The sequence below is a fragment of the Heteronotia binoei genome, chromosome 4 (genome assembly GCF_032191835.1).
Source record: "Heteronotia binoei isolate CCM8104 ecotype False Entrance Well chromosome 4, APGP_CSIRO_Hbin_v1, whole genome shotgun sequence".
NCBI lineage: Eukaryota > Metazoa > Chordata > Lepidosauria > Squamata > Gekkonidae > Heteronotia > Heteronotia binoei.
Window position 1 is genome coordinate 147,765,171 of NC_083226.1, and position 24,079 is coordinate 147,789,249.

At 44.8% G+C, this 24,079-nt stretch overlaps 1 protein-coding gene across 1 annotated transcript; it reads left to right on the forward strand.

The window, feature by feature from the left end:
- The first annotated feature begins 6,413 nt into the window (after nt 1–6,413).
- On the forward strand, nt 6,414–15,461 carry MCIDAS (multiciliate differentiation and DNA synthesis associated cell cycle protein). Its single transcript, XM_060236438.1, has 5 exons — nt 6,414–6,552; nt 6,675–6,747; nt 7,748–7,953; nt 11,468–11,578; nt 12,679–15,461. Exons 1-5 carry the CDS (start codon nt 6,499–6,501, stop codon nt 13,099–13,101), a joined length of 867 nt encoding a protein of 288 aa, XP_060092421.1. The 5' UTR covers nt 6,414–6,498; the 3' UTR covers nt 13,102–15,461.
- The last annotated feature ends 8,618 nt before the right edge of the window (nt 15,462–24,079 follow it).

The window sequence follows — 24,079 nt, forward strand, 5'->3', positions numbered from 1 at the left end:
GTTTGGCATCTTGGCAGTGTTCTGAGGTTTTCGTGGGTTATTCTGTGGTCATGGACGTGCTGTGTGATGTGAAAGAAACCTCAGGGGGACCATGCATGATGAGCCCAACTATTCAAAAATGAAAAGTCACAGAACTCATGAAGATTAAGTGTTTCAAAGTATGTAACCACACTGTGACATCATACAAGGTACTCGAAATCCAATTTGTATTTCGCAAACGCTGGACATAGACGTGACATCTGGATGGATAATGAGTGTGGTGAACAATAAAATTGTGAATGTGTGATAATTGTTCAGCAAGCTATGACCATGGATGTTACATGTGGTATAATGTCGAGTTTTCCTTGATCCAACGCAAATAACTTTAAGATCAAGAAGGATCCGCATTTCAAAACCATATTTTGGCTCCTTGTTACCGGCACAAAGCCATGGACCTGTCATTCCTGTGGTGCAAGGTCTGCCAAAAATCATGGTGGAATCCAACGCAAAAATCATGTGGATCCATGAAGATCCATGGTCCAAAAGCAAGTTTTGGTCCCTGGCGCTGCCACGAAGCCGTGGATCGACCAATTCTGTGGTGAAAACTCTGCCCATGGACATGATATATGACTGTATGGAGGGCTTGGGGGAATCCAAGGCAAAAATCAAATGGATCCATGAGGATCGGTGGTTCATAACCAAGTTTTTGATTTCTGGCGCTGCCACGAAACTGTGGATCCATGATTTCTGTGGTGGAAACTCTGCCCATGGACATGATATGTGATTGCATGGAGGGCTTGGGGGTTCCGAAGCAGAAATCACGTGGATCCATGAGGATCCGTGGTCCAAAAGCAAGTATTTGGTCCCTGGCGCTGCCACGAAGCCACGGATCCACGATTTCTGTGTTGCAAACTATGCCCATGGACAAGACATGTGGCTGTATGGAGGGCTTGGGGGGGTCCAAAGCAAAAATCACGTGGATCCATGAGGATCCATGGTCCAAAAGCAAGTTTTTGGTCGCTGGCGCTGCCACGAAGACATGGATCCACGATTTCTGTGTTGCACACTCTGCTCATGGACATGATATGTGACTGGATGGAGGGTTTGGGGGGATCCAAAGCAGAAATCATGTAGATCCATGAGGATCCGTGGTCCAAAACCAAGTTTTTGGTCCCTGGCGCTGCCACGAAACCGTGGATCCATGATTTCTGTGGTGTAAACTGTGCCCATGGACATTATATGTGACTGGATGGAGGGCTTGGAGGGATCCGAAGCGAAAATCACGTGGATCCATGAGGATCCGTGGTCCAAAAGCAAGTTTTTGGTCCGTGGCGCTGCCACGAAGCCGTGGATCCACGATTTCTGTGGTGCAAACACTGCCCATGGACAAGATAAGTGACTGGATGGAGGGTTTGAGGGATCCAAAGCAGAAATCGTGGATCCATGGTCCAAAATCATGTTTTTGGTCCCTGGTGCTGCCACGAAGATGTGGATCCACGATTTCTGTGGTGCAGACTCTGCTCATGGACATGATATGTGACTGGATGGAGGGTTCGAGGGATCCAAAGCAGAAATCATGTGGATCCATGAGGATCCGTGGTCCAAAAGCAAGTTTTTGGTCCCTAGCGCTGCCACGAAGCCGTGGATCCATGATTTCTGTGGTGCAAACTCTGCCCATGGACATGATATGTGACTGAATGGAGGGCTTGGAGGCATCCAAGGCAGAAATCATGCGGGTCAATGAGGATCCGAGGTCCAAAATCAAGTTTTTGGTCCCTGGCACTGCCACGAAGCTGTGGATCCACATTTTCTGTGGTGTAAACACTGCCTATGGACATGATAAGTGCCTGGATGGAGGGTTTGGGGGGATCCGAAGCAGAAATCACATGGAACCATGAGGATCCGTGGTCCAAAACCAAGTTTTTGGTCCCTGGCGCAGCCACGAAACCATGGATCCATGATTTCTGTGGTGTAAACTGTGCCCATGGACATCATATGTGACTGGATGGAGGGCTTGGAGGGATCCGAAGCAAAAACCACGTGGATCCATGAGGATCCGTGGTCCAAAAGCAAGTTTTTGGTCCCTGGCGCTGCCACGAAGCCATGGATCCACGATTTCTGTGGTGCAAACACTGCCCATGGACATGATAAGTGACTGGATGGAGGGTTTGAGGGATCCGAAGCAGAAATCATGTGGATCCATGAGGATCCGTGGTCCAAAATCATGTTTTTGGTCCCTGATGCTGACACGAAGACGTGGAGCCATGATTTTTGTGGTGCAGACTCTGCTCATGGACATGATATGTGACTGGATGGAGGGCTTGGGGGGATCCGAAGCAGAAATCATGTGGATCCATGAGGATCCGTGGTCCAAAATCATGTTTTTGGTCCCTGGCGCTGCCACGAAGACAAGGATCTACGATTTCTGTGGCGCAGACTCTGCTCATGGACATGATATGTGACTGGATGGAGGGTTCGAGGGATCCGAAGCAGAAATCATGTGGATCCAAGAGGATCCGTGCACCGAAATCATGTTTTTGGTCCCTGGCGCTACCACGAAGACGTGGATCCATGATTTCTGTGGTGCAGACTCTGCTCATGGACATGATATGTGATGGGTTTGAGGGCTTGGGGGATCCAAAGCAGAAATCATGCGGATCCATGAGGATCCGTGGTCCAAAATCATGTTTTTGTTCCCTGGCGCTGCCACGAAGCCGTGGATCCATGATTTCTGTGGTGCAGACTCTGCTCATGGACATGATATGTGATTAGATTGAGGGCTTGGGGGATCCAAAGAAGAAATTATATGGATCCATGAGGATCCGTGGTCCAAAAGCAAGTTTTTGGTCCCTGGTGCTGCCACGAAGCCGTGGATCTATGATTTCTGTGGTGTAAACTGTGCCCATGGACATGATATATGACTGGATGGATGGCTTGGGGGGATCCAAGGCAAAAATCATGTGGATCCATGAGGATCCGTGGTCCAAAAGCAAGTTTTTGGTCCCTGGCGCTGCCACGAAGCCGTGGATCCATGATTTCTGTGGTGTAAACTGTGCCCATGGACATGATATATGACTGGATGGATGGCTTGGGGGGATCCAAGGCAAAAATCATGTGGATCCATGAGGATCCGTGGTCCAAAAGCAAGTTTTTGGTCCCTGGCGCTGCCACGAAGCCGTGGATCCATGATTTCTGTGGTGTAAGCTGTGCCCATGGACATAATATATGACTGGATGGATGGCTTGGGGGGATCCAAGGCAAAAATCATGTGGATCCATGAGGATCCGTGGTCCAAAAGCAAGTTTTTGGTCCCTGGCGCTGCCACAAAGCCGTGGATCCATGATTTCTGTGGTGTAAACTGTGCCGATGGACATGATATATGACTGGATGGATGGCTTGGGGGGATCCAAGGCAAGAATCATGTGGATCCATGAGGATCCGTGGTCCAAAAGCAAGTTTTTGTTCCCTGGCGCTGCCACGAAGCCGTGGATCCATGATTTCTGTGGTGTAAACTGTGCCCATGGACATGATATATGACTGGATGGATGGCTTGGGGGGATCCAAGGCAAAAATCATGTGGATCCATGAGGATCCGTGTTCCAAAAGCAAGTTTTTGGTCCCTGGTGCTGCCACGAAGCCGTGGATCCATGATTTCTGTGGTGTAAACTGTGCCCATGGACATGATATATGACTGGATGGATGGCTTGGGGGGATCCAAGGCAAAAATCACGTGGATCCATGAGGATCCGTGGTCCAAAAGTAAGTTTTTGGTCCCTGGCGCTGCCACGAAGCCGTGGATCTATGATTTCTGTGGTGTAAACTGTGCCCATGGACATGATATATGACTGGATGGATGGCTTGGGGGGATCCAAGGCAAAAATCATGTGGATCCATGAGGATCCGTGGTCCAAAAGCAAGTTTTTGGTCCCTGGCGCTGCCACGAAGCCGTGGATCCATGATTTCTGTGGTGTAAACTGTGCTCATGGACATGATATATGACTGGATGGATGGCTTGGGGGGATCCAAGGCAAAAATCATGTGGATCCATGAGGATCCGTGGTCCAAAGCAAGCTTTTGGTCCCTGGCGCTGCCACGAAGCCGTGGATCCATGATTTCTGTGGTGTAAGCTGTGCCCATGGACATAATATATGACTGGATGGATGGCTTGGGGGGATCCAAGGCAAAAATCATGTGGATCCATGAGGATCCGTGGTCCAAAAGCACGTTTTTGGTCCCTGGCGCTGCCACGAAGCCGTGGATCCATGATTTCTGTGGTGTAAACTGTGCCCATGGACATGATATATGACTGGATGGATGGCTTGGGGGGATGCAAGGCAAAAATCATGTGGATCCATGAGGATCCGTGGTCCAAAGCAAGCTTTTGGTCCCTGGCGCTGCCACGAAGCCGTGGATCCATGATTTCTGTGGTGTAAGCTGTGCCCATGGACATAATATATGACTGGATGGATGGCTTGGGGGGATCCAAGGCAAAAATCATGTGGATCCATGAGGATCCGTGGTCCAAAAGCAAGTTTTTGGTCCCTGGCGCTGCCACGAAGCCGTGGATCCATGATTTCTGTGGTGTAAACTGTGCCCATGGACATGATATATGACTGGATGGATGGCTTGGGGGGATCCAAGGCAAAAATCATGTGGATCCATGAGGATCCGTTGTCCAAAAGCAAGTTTTTGGTCCCTGGCGCTGCCACGAAGCCGGGGATCCATGATTTCTGTGGTCTAAACTGTGCCCATGGACATGATATATGACTGGATGGATGGCTTGGGGGGATCCAAGGCAAAAATCACATGGATCCATGAGGATCCGTGGTCCAAAAGCAAGTTTTTGGTCCCTGGCGCTGCCACGAAGCCGTGGATCCATGATTTCTGTGGTGTAAGCTGTGCCCATGGACATAATATATGACTGGATGGATGGCTTGGGGGGATCCAAGGCAAGAATCATGTGGATCCATGAGGATCCGTGGTCCAAAAGCAAGTTTTTGGTCCCTGGCGCTGCCACGAAGCCGTGGATCCATGATTTCTGTGGTGTAAGCTGTGCCCATGGACATGATATATGACTGGATAGATGGCTTGGGGGGATCCAAGGCAAAAATCATGTGGATCCATGAGGATCCGTGGTCCAAAAGCAAGTTTTTGGTCCCTGGCGCTGCCACGAAGCCGTGGATCCATGATTTCTGTGGTGTAAGCTGTGCCCATGGACATGATATATGACTGGATGGATGGCTTGGGGGGATCCAAGGCAAAAATCATGTGGATCCATGAGGATCCGTGGTCCAAAAGCAAGTTTTTGGTCCCTGGCGCTGCCACGAAGCCGTGGATCCATGATTTCTGTGGTGTAAGCTGTGCCCATGGACTTAATATATGACTGGATGGACGGCTTGGGTGGATCCAAGGCAAAAATCATGTGGATCCATGAGGATCCGTGGTCCAAAAGCAAGTTTTTCGTCCCTGGCGCTGCCACGAAGCCGTGGATCCATGATTTCTGTGGTGTAAACTGTGCCCATGGACATGATATATGACTGGATGGATGGCTTGGGGGGATCCAAGGCAAAAATCATGTGGATCCATGAGGATCCGTGGTCTAAAAGCAAGTTTTTGGTCCCTGGCGCTGCCACGAACACGTGGATCCACGATTTCTGTGGTGCAACTTCTGCCCATGGACATGATATGTGATTGGCTGGTTATCTTGGGGTGGCCAAAGCAAAAATCATGAGGATCCATGAGGATCCGTGGTTTGGAAACATGTTTTTTCAGTGCTGTGGCGCCACAAATTCGTGGAGGCATGATTTTTCTGGTGCTGCCTATAGTCTAAGACAGGATCTACAACATAATGGTGGTTTGATTTCATTTCTCCATAAAAATCATATGAATTCATGAGGATCCGTGCTTTGGAAGCCAGTTTTTGCATTGCTGAGGCGCCACGAATTCGTGGAGGCATGATTTTTGTGGTCCTGCCTATAGTCTAAGACAGGATCTATAGGATTAAAGTGGTTTGATTTCATTTCAATGTAAAAATCATATGAATTCATGAAGATCCGTGTAGATCCGACTTTTACCTTTTTCCCTTTTGTTGGGGTGGGGTGCAGTGTTATGTGGGGAAATGTATTTCAGTTTTTCATCGCATTGCATTACAGTCGCAGTTGAGACACTTCCCCATCAGTTCAACTTTAGAACACCATCCACAAGCCTCCTTCCCCGGCGGCGGTGGGTAGCCTGTTTATAACCACGAGCGCGTCAGCTTCAGTCCACATTTTCTCCTGGCGACTTCGCCAGAGCACAGCGAGTGGCTCGAGTTAACGTTTTATCACAGGAATGCCCATGCCGGAGGAATGTGATTGGTTCCAGCGCTAAGCCAATCAGATCGCGAGAGGGAATCTGAACGGGAAGCGTTAAAAGGAGGCGGCGATGGTTTTAGCAGCCTTTTTTCTCTTGAGTGCGCCCACGTTGGACAGTGCAGGTAGTGACTGATTTATTAGCGCCCCTTGCTGATCGATCTCCGTAATGGCAGTGCAAGCTTGCTCTTGCCATTATCCAGCTTGGCCAGTGGATTTCCAGGTGTGTGGAGGACTTGCATCAAGTTAAGATGGAAATAAGTTTAGAATAATGGGATCGGGAAAGGTGGTTGTTGTTACAATTGTTGTTTTTTAAACTGGTTATATCGTCTCGGTGTCTTTCAGAGCCCCTGCTTTCAAGTGGAGCCCGACTTTGATTTCCAGGAATTTCGCGATGTCGTGGATAGCTTCATATCAGGTAAGTATCTTAGGAGGGCAGGATCGCGTTTTGTAAAAAGTCCAGGTCTGTTTTTGAACATTAGCCATATAATGGTTATACTGTATTACTTGAAAATAGATCCCATTGAATTTAGTTGGAAGGAAGCATAGGTCCACAGGATGTCTGAGGCTGTTGCCTGGTCGATTATTCTTTTGGGATTTAGGTGGCTAACTTTTTAAGTGATTGTATCTGCATACGTTTATATTTGCCTAAACTACTGTATGTTCTGAAGGGAGAGCGGATCCTTCCTTCTTTTTAGCTAATTTCTGATTGCGGTAGAGGAGGTGTTCCTTCCACCTGCCAGGGGAAAAAGGGGGGGGGGCTCTTATAAAATGAAAAATGTCCTCTGTGGATTTTTGAATTATTTATACTAAATGATTTTGTTTTTTTATTCAATGTTAATTAACAATAGTTGTCATTTTAATAAACCAAAATATTTGTAATTGGCTGATTTAATAATTTCAGCATTCATGCATTATGTTTGGTGATTCATCTGATTGCATCTTTGCATTCTTATCAGACTTTTAAATACTTTCATATTAAAATCACCAGGTGAGCACCTTCAAAGAAAGCGGCTTCTAAACACCTGGCTCAACAGGTAACTGTGAGCTGGTGTACAGCTTATTTAACAAAAGCTGTGATGAAATCAGTTAGACTTAAGCAAATGTGTGCATACAAACATTTGGTGCACAGACACGTACCAGGTGTTTGTCATAGCTGCACAAAAATCAGGAATTCAACAGGTGCCACTTCTCTCTCTTTGCCTGGAGAGAAAGCTGCTCTTACTGCCTTTATGTGGCTTTTCCAAGCTAAGCCTCTTTAGAAAAATGTTTCCATCATGCTGTAGCATAAAGCTATGTATAAAATCTAGATCTGAGTATTGTAGCTCATTGGGTGGCTACTGTTCCCCTCCTTGTGAATAAGAGCAGCCCAGTCTCTCAGGTGTCCAATTTAATTCTTGTTAATCACTCTCTCCTAGATCCATCATCTCTTATGCTGGATTCTGCTGATTTTTCTTTCCCTGTGGATGATGAAGCCTTCAGCCCATGCATTCCTCTGCCTACCCAAGAGGATCCTCTGTCTCAGATGAATGTAGAAAACATCCCTTCTGCTGAGCAGTATTGGAAAGACCTAGCTGATCATAATCAGAAAGCCCTGGGGGATGCGCTTGTGGAAAACAATCAGGTACAAAAAAACCCCTGTGTCAAATCATTCTGAATAGCTGCTTATCTACAAGTCACATAAGACACAAATATCAATAATCAACCTGTACATGTGCATTCTCTGTTGTGGCTCCTGCCTTGCAGAACAGCCTGCATAAGAGGAATTTAGGAAGGCTCCCACACTTCAGTCCTCCCACAAACTATGTAAAACAGATTTACGCAGGAGAAGGGCCAGTAGGTCAACTAGGTAATGGGTGCCAGCCTTCTGTAGGCACCAAAATGGGTGCCCTCATGTGACTTAGTGATATTATCAGTGCAGGGGGACACCAGCAGTTAGCTTTGCCTAGGGTGCCAGACGGCTGGCCCTGCTCAGGAGAGCACTTTTATAAAGGGAATAAGGTTATAATATACCAAACTGGTTCAGGAAGACACTATAAAAGTGCGCAGGACTGTGTGCTACGCCACTGTGTATAGTAAGTATTTTCTATTTGCTGTATGTTATATGCTGTTTTTGTATTTTGTATTACAATTTATATAATACCATTTTCTGCATTGTTGGATTTAATGTTTTATGTTTTATACATCATTCGGGGCTGGTGTAATGCTATATTGGTTACATTGATTAGCCCACAGTTTGTTCATCCCTATCTTTTGGTCTTTCTTTTCCAAAATCAATAACTGCCCTATATGTACTATCTTACTATCCCATGATATTGCAGAGCTTTCCTGTTTGCAAGATTGAATATTATACCAACAATGGTTTTACAGGGGAGATTTTTTGAAAAGGCCCTATTCCAACAGAATTTACCCTTGTTAATAGAATTAATACATCATGTCATGCCCTGGTCAAATGTAGGGTTTTTTTTTTTAAAATATAAGAGATCATTATATTAGGAAAGGGAAAGGTCCCCTGTGCAAGCACCAGTCGTTTCCGAGTCTGGGGTGACGTTGCTTTCACGTTTTCACGGCAGACTTTTTACGGGGTGGTTTGTCATTGTCTTCCCCAGTCATCTACACTTTCCCCCCAGCAAGCTGGGTACTCATTTTACCGACCTCGGAAGGATGGAAGGCTGAGTCAACCTCGGGATGGCTACCTGAAAACCCAGCTATGCCGGGGATCGAACTCAGGTCGTGAGCAGAGCTTAGGACTGCGGTACTGCAGCTTTAACACTCTGCGCCATGGGGCTTGTGTCATTATATTAAGCCTTTGATTAACAATTGTCCCCTTATATTAGTTAGTCATTATATTGTTAGTCATTATATAGTCAATATAATAATATTATATTGGTTAGTCATTATATTAAGCCTTTGATTAACCAATTGTCCCCTTATATTAATTAATTATATTGATAGTCATTATATAGTCAATATAATAATATTATATTGGTTAGTCATTATATTAAGCCTTTGATTAACCAATTGTCCCCTTATATTCCAGAAGTCCTGGTCCTTTTGCTTAGCGGTAAGGATACTAAATTTACTTTAGCAGCAATGTTCCCTCTAAGCCGCCCTGAGACACTTAGGTGAGAAGGGCGGGGTATAAATCTTAATATAAATAAATAAATAAATAAATAAGCTCCATATTGCTGTGAGCAGAAATTCTACCTCATGAGCAAAAGAAGCTAGTAGCATTAAAGTTGCAAATCTACATTTGACTATCTCATCAGTTAGTTTTTAGAAGATTAATTCCATAACCCTGTAATCACAGAATAAATGCTTTTCAAGAATAATTTAAATATTATAAGAGAAAACAGAATCAAGTCAAATCTTACTGCCCCCCCCCCTTCACTATTTTGGTAGACCTGTCCTCTGGAGAACAGTCTATCTACTTCAGTTCACTATATTGGTAACCTGTCTTTCCTTCCCTTCTCACTGAATTGGTAGATCTGGCCTCCAGAGAACAGGTTTGCCCACCTTCATCCACTACATTGGTAGACCTGATCTTGGACCATTGCCTTGCACTGAGCCTCAGAAAACATACCAGCACTTGCAGTTTACATTGGTTTGGGTTTTTTTTTTTAAGTAAAATATGACAACCAGCATTACAGGTCAAGTATAACAGAGGAGGAACTATCACTGGGCTGAAGCAGTATCTCTGGACAGAAGCAGAAATCTGTGATCAGCCTTTTAAAAAATTGTGCACCAGCATCCCCTAGCCCAGCTTAGAGGGAACTATGCTTAGCAGTTGCAAACTTGTATCAGTCCTTTTAGCCCTTGTATCCAAATATAAGGAATAAGTATTTTCCATTGCTCAAGATTTATGAATCAATAAGCTTCTAAGGGAATAAAAGGAAAGGGGAAAAGTTGCATTGATTTACACTGGGTAATCCTCACGTCTCAGTGAGAAAGGCAGGCTATTAATAATACAAGGGACCTAGACTTAAAGAGGGTGAGACTGCGCATTTACCAGGAGCAAGTGGGTTCAGTGATACTCGTTTCCAGTTAATAGTAACAGTTGTTTGAATTATACAAATAAATTTAAAGTAAAAAATTATGCTCTGGGCTGAGCTCTTTGCAATTGTAAAACTATGCTGGATTAGCTTCACAATAAAACTCCAGTCTGTTTTAGCAAAAAGATCCATTGAGCCAAAGAAGAACAGCGTCTGAATAAATGTGGATCACAGTGAGTTGCAAGTGGTCTGATTAATTAAGGCTAAGGAGCTGGAATTCTATTGCCTTTTGCTGAGATGAGACTTAAACTTAAGCCACTCCTTTGGAAAGACTGGCTGGTTTTACAGCAAGAAGAAGAAAGACTCATTCAGTCACAATCAACTCATGTCAAACCCTGTCTCCAGGCATTCCGGGGAAGAGATGAGCAGAGGTGGTTTGCTATTGCCTTTTTCTACACAGAACCCCTGGTCTTCCTTGGTGTGGTCTCCCATCCAAGTACTAATTGTTGATTGACCCTGCTTAGTGCCCAAGCTCTGACACATGGGGGCTGAGCTGGGCTATTTGGGCTGATGCTTAAGTACAGCAAACCATAGTGAAGTGGTATGCAGGTTTCTTTTTTGTTGATGTGAGAAGGTGTTTTCACATTTAGGAACAAATTGTACCTTCTCCTTCCAAAGAAAAGAAACTGCTTCCTTTTCCTTCTCTAGAGCTCTAACAATATAATCCTAAAGTTCTTTTACATGAATGAATTTGGAAGGGTGCAGCTGTTTAGGATTGCACTGGTTTGTTGAGCCACAGGTAACACCCCCAAGTGCCCCATAATCCCAAGCAGAAATGCCTTTAGAAGGTTAAATGAGTACCTTTGATATGAAGGCAGGTGAGCACCTAGACAAACATGCACCATTCAATTCTTTTGAATGTAGTCCACTAATCATGCATGATGGCTTATAAAGAGCTTGATAAGCCTCTTGTCCTTGATGTTCATCCACAACTGTAAGCAATGGGTTGTTGAGCATCTGTCAAGTGACTGGCTGTATTATATTAGCTCTGTACAAATTGGTGAATCACAGGTGGTACAGGCCTGCTTTAATCCCTTCTTCCTAAAACTCTGTGAAACTGCAAAGTCCACATTTATCTCCCACCAGCTCCAAGTGACACTTACTCAAAAGCAAGAAGAGATTGCATGTCTAAAGGAAAGAAATATCCAGCTCAAGGAACTGGCCAGCCAAGCCAAGCAGCTAGCATCTGTGCTGGATGTAAGTGTCAAGCTGTATTTCTCAGTGATTAATGTCTTAATTTTTGCTCCAAGATTAGAAGGTGTAGCTTTCAGACTCTTAAATCATAAAGATTTGCTTATGTTGCAAAGTGGTGATAGAAATCCACTCTGTATTTTCCCAGAGATGCATTCTCTGTATAAGGATGGGTCCTAATAACACTGGGAATGACTTAATTGCCTCATATGTGCTCAGTCAGATGCCACTGGACTCAGACTTTGCTCTGCTGCTTCAGACCAACACAGCTACCCATCTGGATCTATGTTGATGAGCATGTATGGAAAAGTAGAAAGGGCAGGCAATTCAAAAAGTAAACATTGGCCAGTGTTATGGTAAGAATGTTAGACTAATATCCAGAAAAACCAGGTTTGAATGAAACGCTTCCATGGAAGTTTACTTGGGCCAATCACACATGCTCAGCTTAACCTACCTCACAGAGTGGTTGTGGAGGAAAATATAACAACTCTTTGAGTCCCTGTTGTGAAGAAAGGTAGGATGTATAATTTTTTTTTTAAATATGAGAAACTAGTAGTTTTAAAATGTGCTGGGGCAGTGATGCTCTGTATTCCTGGTGCTTGGGGGCAACAATTGGAAGACATCTGCTGGTGGGCCTCCTGATGGCACCTGGGCTGTGGCCACTGTGTGACACAGAGTGTTAGACTGAATGGGCCATTGGCCTGATCCAACATCAGGACCAGATCTGGGGGGGGGGGGGTAGAGGGGGGCGCTTGCCCTGGGCGCTGACGGGGGGCGGGGTGCCAAATTGGGTATGGAGTCCATTGTATTCTATGGGACCATAACATAGAATGGCCCATAAGGGGGTGCCATTTTTTGATTTTGCCTCCCTTCAAAAAACATGTAGATCCGGTCCTGTCCAACATGGCTTCTTATGCTTGTACTGGGTTTCTGAGTGGATTTCAGGTCTATGTAGGAAAACTGAGTTACAGTTTATTGTATCCTAACCTTTCTTTGCATGTGTATTTCAGTCCCACTTTAGTCTTTTTAAACATGCACACTAGCAGCTGGAGAGTAGTTGAAATGCACTTCAAAACTTAGAGGACTTTTGTGTGTGTTTTTTTTAGAAATTGATTATACCTCAGTGTAAAGACAGCACAGATGTTTCTGTCACCAATGGCCCAAATAAGAGAAGTCTTCTGCAAATGACCAACAATAACCAAGCAGCTGACACAGAAGTGAATGAAATCTTGCAGGAAATATCCGACAAATGCAATCTAGCCTTGCAGTCCATTGATGTAAACAGAGGACCAAAGCGTCCCCGTGGAGAGAGCGATACAGTCCAAATGTATGGTGCTTTCCATGGATTGCAGACTCGGAACAGCTGCAGCTCTCTGGATATGAGTGGCAGTGACCTGGAAGAAGGGGTCTCCTTCAGGACATCGATCAAAGAGCACAGTAACATCCGGACACTGGCTTTCCCTCAAGGCAGTGCGTTTACTTTCAGGACTGCCACTGGAGGCTATAAGTTTAGGTGGGTTCCTAGCTGATTATTTTCTTCTTCAGTCAGCTAACTACACTCTCCTCAGCTTCCAAGCACACTGCCTGGGCTCAAACTTAAGTACTGTTTCCTCCTGTCCTCCTGGAACTTCAAATGAACTGCTTCTGATAAATGCAAACCAGAGTTGCTAACACTTAGTGGGAAGTTAGGAATTCTGTGAAGAAAAATAGCTGCTGTTCTTTCAACAAAATTGGAAGTAAAAGTGTGAAAACCCTTTTGGATCTGCTGCTCACTTGAATTGCTGAAATAGGCCAGTATCAAGTGTTTTGAACCAGTTTAGTGTAGTAGTTAATAGCAGTGGACTCTAATCTGGAGAACCGGGTTTAATTCCCCACTCCTTCAAATAAAGCCAGCTGGGTGACCTTTGGTCAGTCACAGCTTTCTCAGCCCCACCTACCTTACAAGGTGTCTGTTCTGGGGAGACGAAAGGAAGGTGATTGTAAGCTGCTCTGGAGACTCCATCAGGTATTGAAGGAAGCCAACTCTCCTTTGTTATGATTATATGGTAAACTGTGTGAGTCTCTTGATCTATGGAAATGGTCCCCTTAAGCTTCTATAGCATATTATACTTGAAGTCTCCTGGTTATCCTTTCTCCAAATGGCAACCTGCTATCCAGGGGCAATGGCTTAATGTTTTTAAAGCAGTAACAACTGACCTACATTTGTCAACAAGAGGGCAAACAGCTGATTCTGTCTGTTAATTGCTACTTGATGGTTAAATTGAGGTAGAATATTTGATAGAATTCTGAAAACACTGGAGCATATGCTTTTCTGGTTTGCCTTTACAGGAAAGAGCAGGGTCCTAGAAACTTGATGGCAGACTGGTAAACACTGGCTGTCCACACAGCTGAGATTTTGGTGCTGTTCTATTTCTGGTCTCCTGGTGTGCGACAAATTGGCTTACATTAGTATGTGTAGGGAAATTGACCTAGTACTTTTTAGGAATGTCTTATAGTAAATGGTTTTATAGTCTTTTTTCTTACAGTTTATCAGTTACTATCAAAGTGGTTTGCCATGAAGTATGGAAAGAACATTATATACACCCCCTCCATTTTCTTCAAAGTGTGCTTTCTTAAGGTCCCTGCCTTCTGTCCAATAGTCAATTCGCTTCTTAAAGTCTTAGTGGCAGACACAAGATCGGTCTTAGTATCACACAGGCAATGGGAATTTTTTTTAACCGGGTGGGCCTGATTCTCCATGTGCACTATAGTAGCTTTCAGAAGGTGCTTCAGCCTTCCTTCTCAAGAGTTGTTTTTGGGTCCTGAAACTGCCTCAGATTTTTTCATTGTGAAAACAATAGAGTTTATATGGGTTTCGCCCCAAAGCAGTTTCAGGACATAAAAATGGTATTGGGGGCAATAGTATTTGGGGGGGGGGGGTAGGTCCAATCAGAACTGGACCCACATATGCCTGGGAGGTACACCAAATTGCATGTTTGATATGAAGTCCTTGTGACATGTGATTTCTCCCTAAGTAACTTGAAGGCAATATGAGAGGTTCAGCTTTCTGTTTAGATAACTAAAGAGTTATAATGCTGCTATTGCTCAGAGCTGCTATACGGATGGAGGTAGAGAGAGTGTATCCTCTGAGGAATCTTTTATTAAGTGGTAGGAAGGATGAAAGAGTAGTAAGGGAGGAAACAGTGGAGGAATTTAATCAGCACTCTCACTTTACAAGTAAGATCCCCTGAAACCTGAATAGGTGTGGTTCATGTAGCACCTATTTAAGGGTTCCCTTGCTATCCATCGATATTTAATGTCTAGAAAGCATCCTTAAAAGATGGTGAGCATGGGTGGGACCTTTTTGGAGCTAAATAACAATTGTAACAATACCAACAAGTTTACAAAATCAAGCTTTTATACATTTGTATATATAATTCTGTTCTGTTGAGTTTAGTTTTTTTGTGTGTGTACAGTGTAATTATGTTTTTATTTTAGTTTTTTAAAAAAATTGCTAGAATCTGATCAAGAAGGAGGAGCAATTTTATAGGGATTAAATTGATGGGATTACACTTGGAAATGCAGTTCTCTGGCCTAATATAGAAGTAGTCTGTGCTCATGTAACAGTGGTGCAGTCATTGTAACAGAGGACTTTACTTTCTGCTGAAACTTGGTAAAATGAAGGTGACAATGAAGTAGGATGGAATGAAGTATGACTGTTAAAATTGAGACCTTGAACTCTGAAGGTTCTCATTTTTGATTCTGCTGTGATTTGTTGTAAAACATGGTGAATGTCAATAGCACTTTACAATTACAGGCACGTAACAGCAATATGGAAGGCTGATTCCACCCCTTAAGAAAATGCCTCCAATAAAAGTTGTATTATGAGAGATTTATTTCTCAGAGAAAATCTCCACAGTTGTGTATGTGTTGTGTGGGTATAGGGGGCAGTATTTTATTACTCCATGAACTGTTAAGCAGCCCCCTGGAAAGATTATTGCCAGGGTCACAGATGAATTGAAGGAGGGGGTTGGCTAAAATTTATCTTTCCTTCCTGCCCTCAGCAGAGCTGCATGTGCAGAAAGGGAGTGTATTTCATACCCTTGTGCATCCCCTTGCATGGGCCCTACAGTTGCCTACTACAGGTTGGGAAATTCCTGGACATTGTGGGATGGAACGTGGAGGAGGGTGGTATTTGTGGTGGGAAGGAACTTCAGTGGGATATAATGCCATAATGCATTTTTTCATCTTAGGCGGGTCAGGCAGTTGGCGCCCCTTCCTTGAGCACGATGACCTGGCAATTGTGATCCATGCAATGGTCACCTCGAGGTTGGACTACTATAATGCCCTCGACTTGGGGCTGCCGTTGTCTCAAACCCGGAAACTCCAGCTAGTGCAGAATGCAGCAGCCAGGCTGCTATTGGGGTTTTCCAGGTGGGAGCACATACAGCCAGGGATGCGGGAACTGCATTGGCTGCCAATAGTATACCGGATTCGCTACAAGGTGCTGGTTATTACCTTTAAAGCCCTATTTGGCCAAGGACCTGCTTACCTGAGGGACCGTCTCTCCCCACACATTCCCCAGAGAGCACTTAGATCTGGATTCCAAAACCTACTAGTGATCCCTGGGCCGAGGGAGGCAAGACTAAAATCTACCAGAGAAAGGGCCTTCTCGGTAGTAGCCCCCTACTGGTGGAACCAGCTACCAGAGGAAGTGAGGGCCTTGCAGGATCTTGGCCAGTTCCGCAAGGCCTGTAAAACCACACTCTTCCGGTTAGCCTTTAACGGATCTGGAGTTACCGTCACTGTGGGAGAAAATGTAAAAATATTGAAGCCATCAGAAGCAAAACAACTACATATGATATCAGCACCAGATTGTTTTAATTATTGAATTTTAAATTGTCATGTTATGCAATTTTTAAATCGATTGTTTTCATTTTGTTGTTGTGAGCCATCCTGGGCCTGCTCCAGTGGGGAGAGCGGGATATAAATCAAATAAATAAATAAAATGAAGTCCACCTTCCAAAGCAGCCATTTTTTTCAGAGGAACTGATCAGTTGTGGATCAGTTATAATGCCAGGGGATTCCCAGGGCCCATCCAGAGGTTGTAGGGCTGCCAAGCTCCCGCTGGGGGTGGCCCAACCTGCTGGCAGGGACCAGGCCACCAGAGGGGATCCCTACCCCGAAGAGCCCCATCGGCGCGAGCCATCCCCAGTACCATGACATCACCAAGAAGGTGATGTCACTTGGGAGGGCCCCAACCTGCCGGCAGGGAGCAGGCCACCAGGGGGGATCCCTGCCCCTGAAGAGCCCCATTGGCGCACGCCATCCCCAGCACGATGACGTCACCCAGAAGTGACATCATTATGCTGGGGATGTTGCGCCGGGGATGCTCTAGGACTCATGCTAAAACCTCTATGATACCATAGAGTTTTATTGGGCATCCTGGTGTGTCCCTAGCATGACATCCCTGATGCGATGATGTCGCTGTGCATGCTTCGCATGTGCGAGGAACAAGGCTCTCTCTCCCCCACCCCCTTCAGCAGCGGAGGGACTTGGCAAACCTAGGAGATTGGCTACCTTATACATGGCTGTTCCTCCATACAGATTCTGCAACTCCATGAATTATTTTTTTGGGAGGCTAGAAGAGGCTGAAGGAACAGAGGAATGTGGAGAAAACATCTGTGCACTGATCTCTGTCTCCTGACCAGTTTGCTTTTCTCTAGGCTAGTAAGGCTTGGCTTTTGAATTTCAACCAGGTTGGTATAGTGGTTAGACTGTCAGAGTAGGATCTGGGAGACTCAGGTTCAAATCCCTACTCTGCCATAGAAACTAGTTGGGTTACCCTGGGCGAGTCCCTCTCTCTTAGCCTACCTCACCTCACAGGTTTGTTGTGAAGATAAAATGGAGAAGAGAAATAACGTAAGCTGCTTTGGGTTTCGTCTGGGAAGTAAGGTAGGGTATAATGAAGTAAAACAGGAAACAGTTTATTAAGAAAACCACACTCACAGCTGCCCAGCTATAGTGCTAAACTCACAAGGAGTTCTGGGGGGCACTTCATTTTCCTTTGCATCCCTCTCCTCACACTTTTCCCTCTTCCTGTCAATTCACATATCTTCATCTTTCCCTGTTTCTTCTCTCATTCCCACCTGCCCACCAACTTACCTTTTATCTGCCACCATCTTCAACTATATTTATTTATTTATACCCCCACCTTTCTCCACAGTGAGAAAGCAGCTTAATTCATCCTCCTTTCCTCCATTTTATTGTCACAATTTAGGCTGAGAATGTTTAAGTGGCCCAAGGTCACCCAGTGAGCTTTCACAGCAGAGTGGGGATTCAAATCTGGATCTCCCAGGGTTGAGAGCCAGTTTGATGTAGTGGTTAACTACACACACTCTTATCTGGGAGAACTAGGTTTGATTCCCCACTCCTCCATATGTAACTGCTGGAGTGACCTTGGGTCAGTTATAACTCTGTCAGAGCTCTCTCAGCCTCACCTACCTCAAAGGGTGTCTGTTGTGGGGAGGAGAAGGGAAAGAAGATTGTAAGACTCTGAGACTCCAAGTGAAGGGAGGGTTATAAATCCAATCTCTTTTCTTCTGATCATAGTCTATAAGTCTAACTACTACAGTGGATTGGCTTTTGTGGTGTGGTTGCTGTTGAACAGCAGCAAGCAGCAAGTCTTAGATGTCATGCAAGTTGCACAGCAGCATCACCCACTAGTTGCCAGTCCTAGCCTCAATGAGTCCTCCCTTAAGGGTCAAAACAACCTTGGAAATGATCTTGCCTTTTATTGTCAGAAACCAAGTCTTGAAGATTGGCAATACTGTCATGGTTGCCTAGCAACAGTCACTGAGAATACTTGTTTCATAAAACAGGTGCTGCTCCTATTTCTGGGGTTGGGGTGTTAGCAGTCAGGCCTCTCCTCTCACTGAGGGCAGTTTATAGATAGCACAACCATAATCCCCCCTTCAAATATAAGATGCTATGCACTTCCTGGCCTAAAAATAGCACAAAAATGGATGCCAAGCCAGGGACAAGTCTTGACATATAATTTAAAAGTGTGTGAAAGAGTGGCTGACCCACTAACTTCCTCCCCAACCTAAAGAAATACATAATTTAGGACAATGGGTCTCCCAAGAGAGGTTGCCTCACCTCGGATTAATCTCATCAAGACCCAGCCTTGCTTTCCCATCACCCATTTACCTTAATGAAGCAACACTTAATCCTATTCACAAAACCTGGTAGCTTTTCCTCATCCTGTATTCAGAGGGTCATCAAGGTCTTCCTAAATAAGTTCACCTTCAAGAAAAAACCTCAAGTCATTGTTTTGAGAGCAATCATGTCAGACCCCACCACCCAGGGAGCATTTCCTCCTATAACTGTAGCACTCTGCTCCATAGCAGTGGGTGTGTGTTCTGGGACCCATACATATACCTCCACTTGCATGTGGGCCTTCTTCATGAAATGCTGGTCATTTCACATCACAGACCTCACTCTTTGAGACCACTAACTATCCCCTTCCCTGAAATTACTTTCTTCCTTCTCCTTGATTTCCTCTTGGCTAGCTTGTGTGTTTTCCATGTGCTTGTATGTGTGTATGTTGCCCTTTTCTTCCTATTTCAATAAAACCCTTTCCAGTTGAACATTTGGTTGGGTTTTTTTGAGTGTTCTCTTAAGGGAAAGATACCTGTATACATAAATGGAGAATCCCAGTTACTTCCTCTCACTTTGTCTCTTTTAAAGCTATTCCCCCCAATTAAATAGGAGACTTGCCTCTTTGGGTAACAGGTTCACCCCTTATATATGTTTCTTTTAAGATTTAAGATTTTTCTGCAAACCTGGGGTGTTTTTTCAGTCTGTAAAAAGTTCTGTCTTGTCTGTTCCTGTTTCAAACCTCTGGATTTAAGGATCTCCAATTTTGGCCATTTTCAGAATTAGATATATTGATCTACACACTACTTATGCCTGCTCAGCCTCAATGATTTCAGTGGGGCAAAGCTAGTTTAGTGCAGGTACTTATAAACATTTGGTTTCTTACAGCTGTTAATTCTAATGCTGCTACTTGTCAGAAAGGCTTTATTGATATGCTGGGCACTGCTTACAAAGTTAAGAATGAAGTATCCAAAGAGAATCATGGATGTAACTGCAATAAACTAAACCAAATGTTTTTCATGATAATTCAATCTCAGAAACATAACAAATTAAATCTCACAAAAATATATTCATATTAATTTCCATATAAAAGTAATAACGTAGAGAATGGAACGCTATAAGGACTGAGAACCCCTGCTCAAAAAGTTCATAATGACAAATCAGTGTAAAATCATCCGGGGTAGAGTCCATGCAGTTCCTTCTGTAGGTGAATGTTGATCTTCTGAAAGTGCAACAAGCAGAAAAAATTCTCTCTGTGATGAGGCAGTACTTGAAAATCCTAATTTCTTTATCTAGCTTCTCTGCATTCACTCACAGACATGGAAAGAACACTTACAGCTCACTCTCCAGTGTAGTAGCCACTAACAGTGCAGTAGCCATTCAGAACAAACTTCAGCCCCCCAAAAAGTGTCTTTATCCTTCTTTAATTGTGGTTGGCTCACCCCCTCCCATCCAGTGGAGGTCCCCAGGCTCTGATTGGGATTGGCTGACAATCACTTGGATTTACCTGAGGCCTAAATCATTAGGATTGGCTCAGAGCCCTGGAGGAGAGGCAGGACTTTTAAGGATTATTGCCACAGTAGGATCTAGTGGAGGAGGCAAAATATTTTACATTTAATTATGGCAGCAGTATCTAAGCCCTGATACAGATAACCCAGGCAAGCCTGTTCTTAGCTGCAGAGTCATCTCTGGTTAGTATTTGGATGAGAGACTACCAAAGAACTCCAGGGTCACTATGCAGAGGTAGGCAATGGTGGATCATCTCTGAATGTCTCTTGCCCTAAAATCCCTACAGGGTTGCTATAAGTTGGCTCCAACTTGATGGCACTTTATGTTCACATCATCCAAATGAATACTGATTACTTCCTGAAATACCCAGCTGTGTGAATAAACTTGAAGGTATTTACAAATCCTAATTTCCTCAAAGATTTTATTTAAGGGCACGAAGTAAATATTGGAAATTTTAAGCTGCGCCTTGCCAAAGGCTGAGCACATCTCACAGAGGTCTGGGAGGAGCAGAGCAGAGCAGCTCTGATAGCTGAGACAGCTGGAGAAATTGCTGAGAATTTCTGAGTTTTGAAGGACTACATTCTAAGGTTTGTGGGGCTGCCTAAAATTCTAAGGTGTGATAGCTGGGGAACTGCTCTTTGTTTGGTTGACTGCTCTTTGTTTGGTTGACTGCCTTAAGGGTGAAAGAGATTGAGAGTGATTGCTGCTGATTGAGAGTGATTGCTGAGGAGTGCCCTGCTCCACCTCTTTGCATTTTAAGCTGCGCCTTGCCAAAGGCTGAGCACATCTCACAGAGGTCTGGGAGGAGCAGAGCAGAGCAGCTCTGATAGCTGAGACAGCTGGAGAAATTGCTGAGAATTTCTGAGTTTTGAAGGACTACATTCTAAGGTTTGTGGGGCTGCCTAAAATTCTAAGGTGTGATAGCTGGGGAACTGCTCTTTGTTTGGTTGACTGCTCTTTGTTTGGTTGACTGCCTTAAGGGTGAAAGAGATTGAGAGTGATTGCTGCTGATTGAGAGTGATTGCTGAGGAGTGCCCTGCTCCACCTCTTTGCATTTTAAGCTGCGCCTTGCCAAAGGGCGAGAGCTAAAGGGCTCTTGGCCTGTGGCTCTTCGCCTAGGGGCTCTCTAAGGAGCAGGAACCCAGATCCCTGGCTTCCTTGTTCTCCAAATAAGGTAAGTTCCCAATAAGGTAAGTTTAGGTAAGTTGACCCGCCAGAAGGGGAGCCACTTAAACAGCATTTAAAGAGGACTGTATATTTTAATATATATATATATATATACAATGAAGATAGAATGCCAGCAGGGGGTTGGGGGCTTTCCAGTGTTTTGCACTGAGTGTCACATGTATGACTATCTGCCCAAAGGACAGAAGTCTTGGGTGTGTGCTCGATGCAAGGAGCTCCTGGTCCTCAGGGAACGAGTTCGTACCCTTGAGGCCGAGGTGACTGCCCTGGAGAAGCAGAGACGGTCAGTTAGGCACTTGGGGAAGACTCTCGGGGGCGTATTAGATGAGCCCCGCTCTGAACGTAGCAGCCCCGTTGCTGCCAGAGAGCGTGAGGGTCGAGAGGGAACAGGGCACCGTGCTGAGGATAAGGGGAATGCGCCCTCAGAAGGGACCTCTTCTTCGGTCGGTGAGCGGGAATCCTTTCGCGCCAAGGAACCATCCCTGAGCAGGGGGAGAGGGGGGGTATTGGTAGTTGGTGATTCGATCATTAGGCAAGTAGACAGCCGGGTGGCGAAACCGCGTACTGACCGTATGGTGACTTGCCTGCCTGGTGCGAAGGTAGCGGACATTACGCGTGTAGTAGATAGACTGATAGACAGTGCTGGGGAGGAGCCTGTGGTCGTGGTGCATGTTGGCACCAACGATGTGGGGAAATGCAGTCGTGAGGTCCTGGAGGAAAAATTTAGGCTGCTAGGCGGGAGACTTAAGGCCAGGACCTCCAAGGTAGCCTTCTCGGAAGTGCTACCTGTTCCACGTGCAGGGCAGGAGAGACAGGCACAAATTAGAAGTCTCAATGTGTGGATGAGACGATGGTGTAAGGAGGAAGGGTTTAAGTTTGTTAGGCACTGGGATGCTTTCTGGAACAAGCGGGAGCTGTACAAAAGAGACGGTCTCCACTTGTCCCCGGATGGAACCAGGCTGCTGGCGCTTAAAATCAAAAAGGTGGCAGAGCAGTTTTTAAACTAAATCTTGGGGGAAAGCCGACAGGAGATGAAATGTCTCTGGTTCGGGAGGACTCGTCTCAAAGAGATGAAGGGTTAGCTGCTATTTTTCTACCGGGTAACGGACCGGAGTTGTCCACTGTGAAGGTGACAAACAATATGGACTGTCTGCCAGTGTCTCGAGGCGGCAGGAGGAAGGTGGCGGGCCTAGCTCGCCTGGGAAATTATAGATGTTTGTATGCAAATGCTAGAAGTGTTCAAAGTAAAATTGGTGAATTGGAATGTTTAGTGCTGGGAGAAAACATAGACATTGTGGGAATTTCAGAAACTTGGTGGAATGAGGAGAATCAGTGGGACACGGTGATTCCTGGATATAAGCTATATCGGAAGGATAGGGAGGGAAGGGTTGGAGGTAGGGTGGCTCTGTATGTCAGAGAGGATATACGGTCCAGTAAGGCTGAGATCAGAGAATTAGATTCACTTTTAGAAATGCTTTGGGTTGAAATAGAGGGCCCAAAAGGAAATTTAACTATGGGAGTTTGTTATCGCCCACCAAATCAAAAGAGAGAGGACGATTATAATATGATGGAAGGCTTAAAGATAGCGGCTAAACGTAAAAACTGTGTTGTAATAGGTGATTTTAACTACCCGCAGATTGATTGGGTCAATATGTGTTCTGGTCGAGAGAAAGAGATTGAGTTTCTTGATGCTCTCAATGACTGTGCTATGGAGCAGATGGTTTCAGAACCTACCAGGGGTGGGGCGATCCTGGATTTGGTCCTAAGTAATGCCCAAGACTTGGTGAGAGATGTAAAAGTGATTGCGCCGCTTGGGAGCAGTGACCATAATGTTATTGATTTCACCGTTTGTATAAATAGGGAGTTGTCCAAAAAGACAACCACAACCACGTTTAACTTTAAAAGGGGTAAATACACTGAGATGAGGAGGCATGTGAGGAGGAAACTGAAAGGAAAGGTACATACGGTCAAAACCCTTGAGAAAGCTTGGACGCTATTTAAAACTATAATCCTAGAAGCTCAGATAAAATACATACCACAAGTTAGGAAAGGCACAAACAGGCATAAGAAAAGGCCTGCGTGGTTAACAAATAAAGTAATGGAAGCTGTAAAAGGTAAGAAGGACTCCTTTAAGCGGTGGAAAACCAGTCCAAGTGAGATTAGTAAAAGGGAACACAGGCTGTGGCAAATCAAATGCAAGACTGTGATCAGGCAGGCAAAAAGGGACTATGAGGAGCATATTGCAAAAAACATAAAGACCAACAATAAAACTTTCTTCAAATATATTAGAAGTAGGAAACCAGCCAGGGAGGCAGTGGGGCCCTTGGATGACCATGGGGTAAAAGGATTACTGAAGGAGGATAGGGAAATGGCTGAAAAGCTAAATGAATTTTTTGCCTCCGTCTTCACTGTAGAAGACGAGAACTTTTTGCCCGCCCCAGAACCACTAATTTTGGAAGGGGTGTTGAAAGACCTGAGTCAGATTGAGGTGACAAATGAGGAGGTCCTACAACTGATAGACAAATTAAAAACTAATAAGTCACCGGGTCCGGATGGCATACATCCGAGAGTTCTGAAGGAACTCAAAGTTGAACTTGTGGATCTTCTAACAAAAATCTGTAATCTTTCATTGAAATCTGCCTCCGTTCCTGAGGACTGGAAGGTAGCAAATGTCAC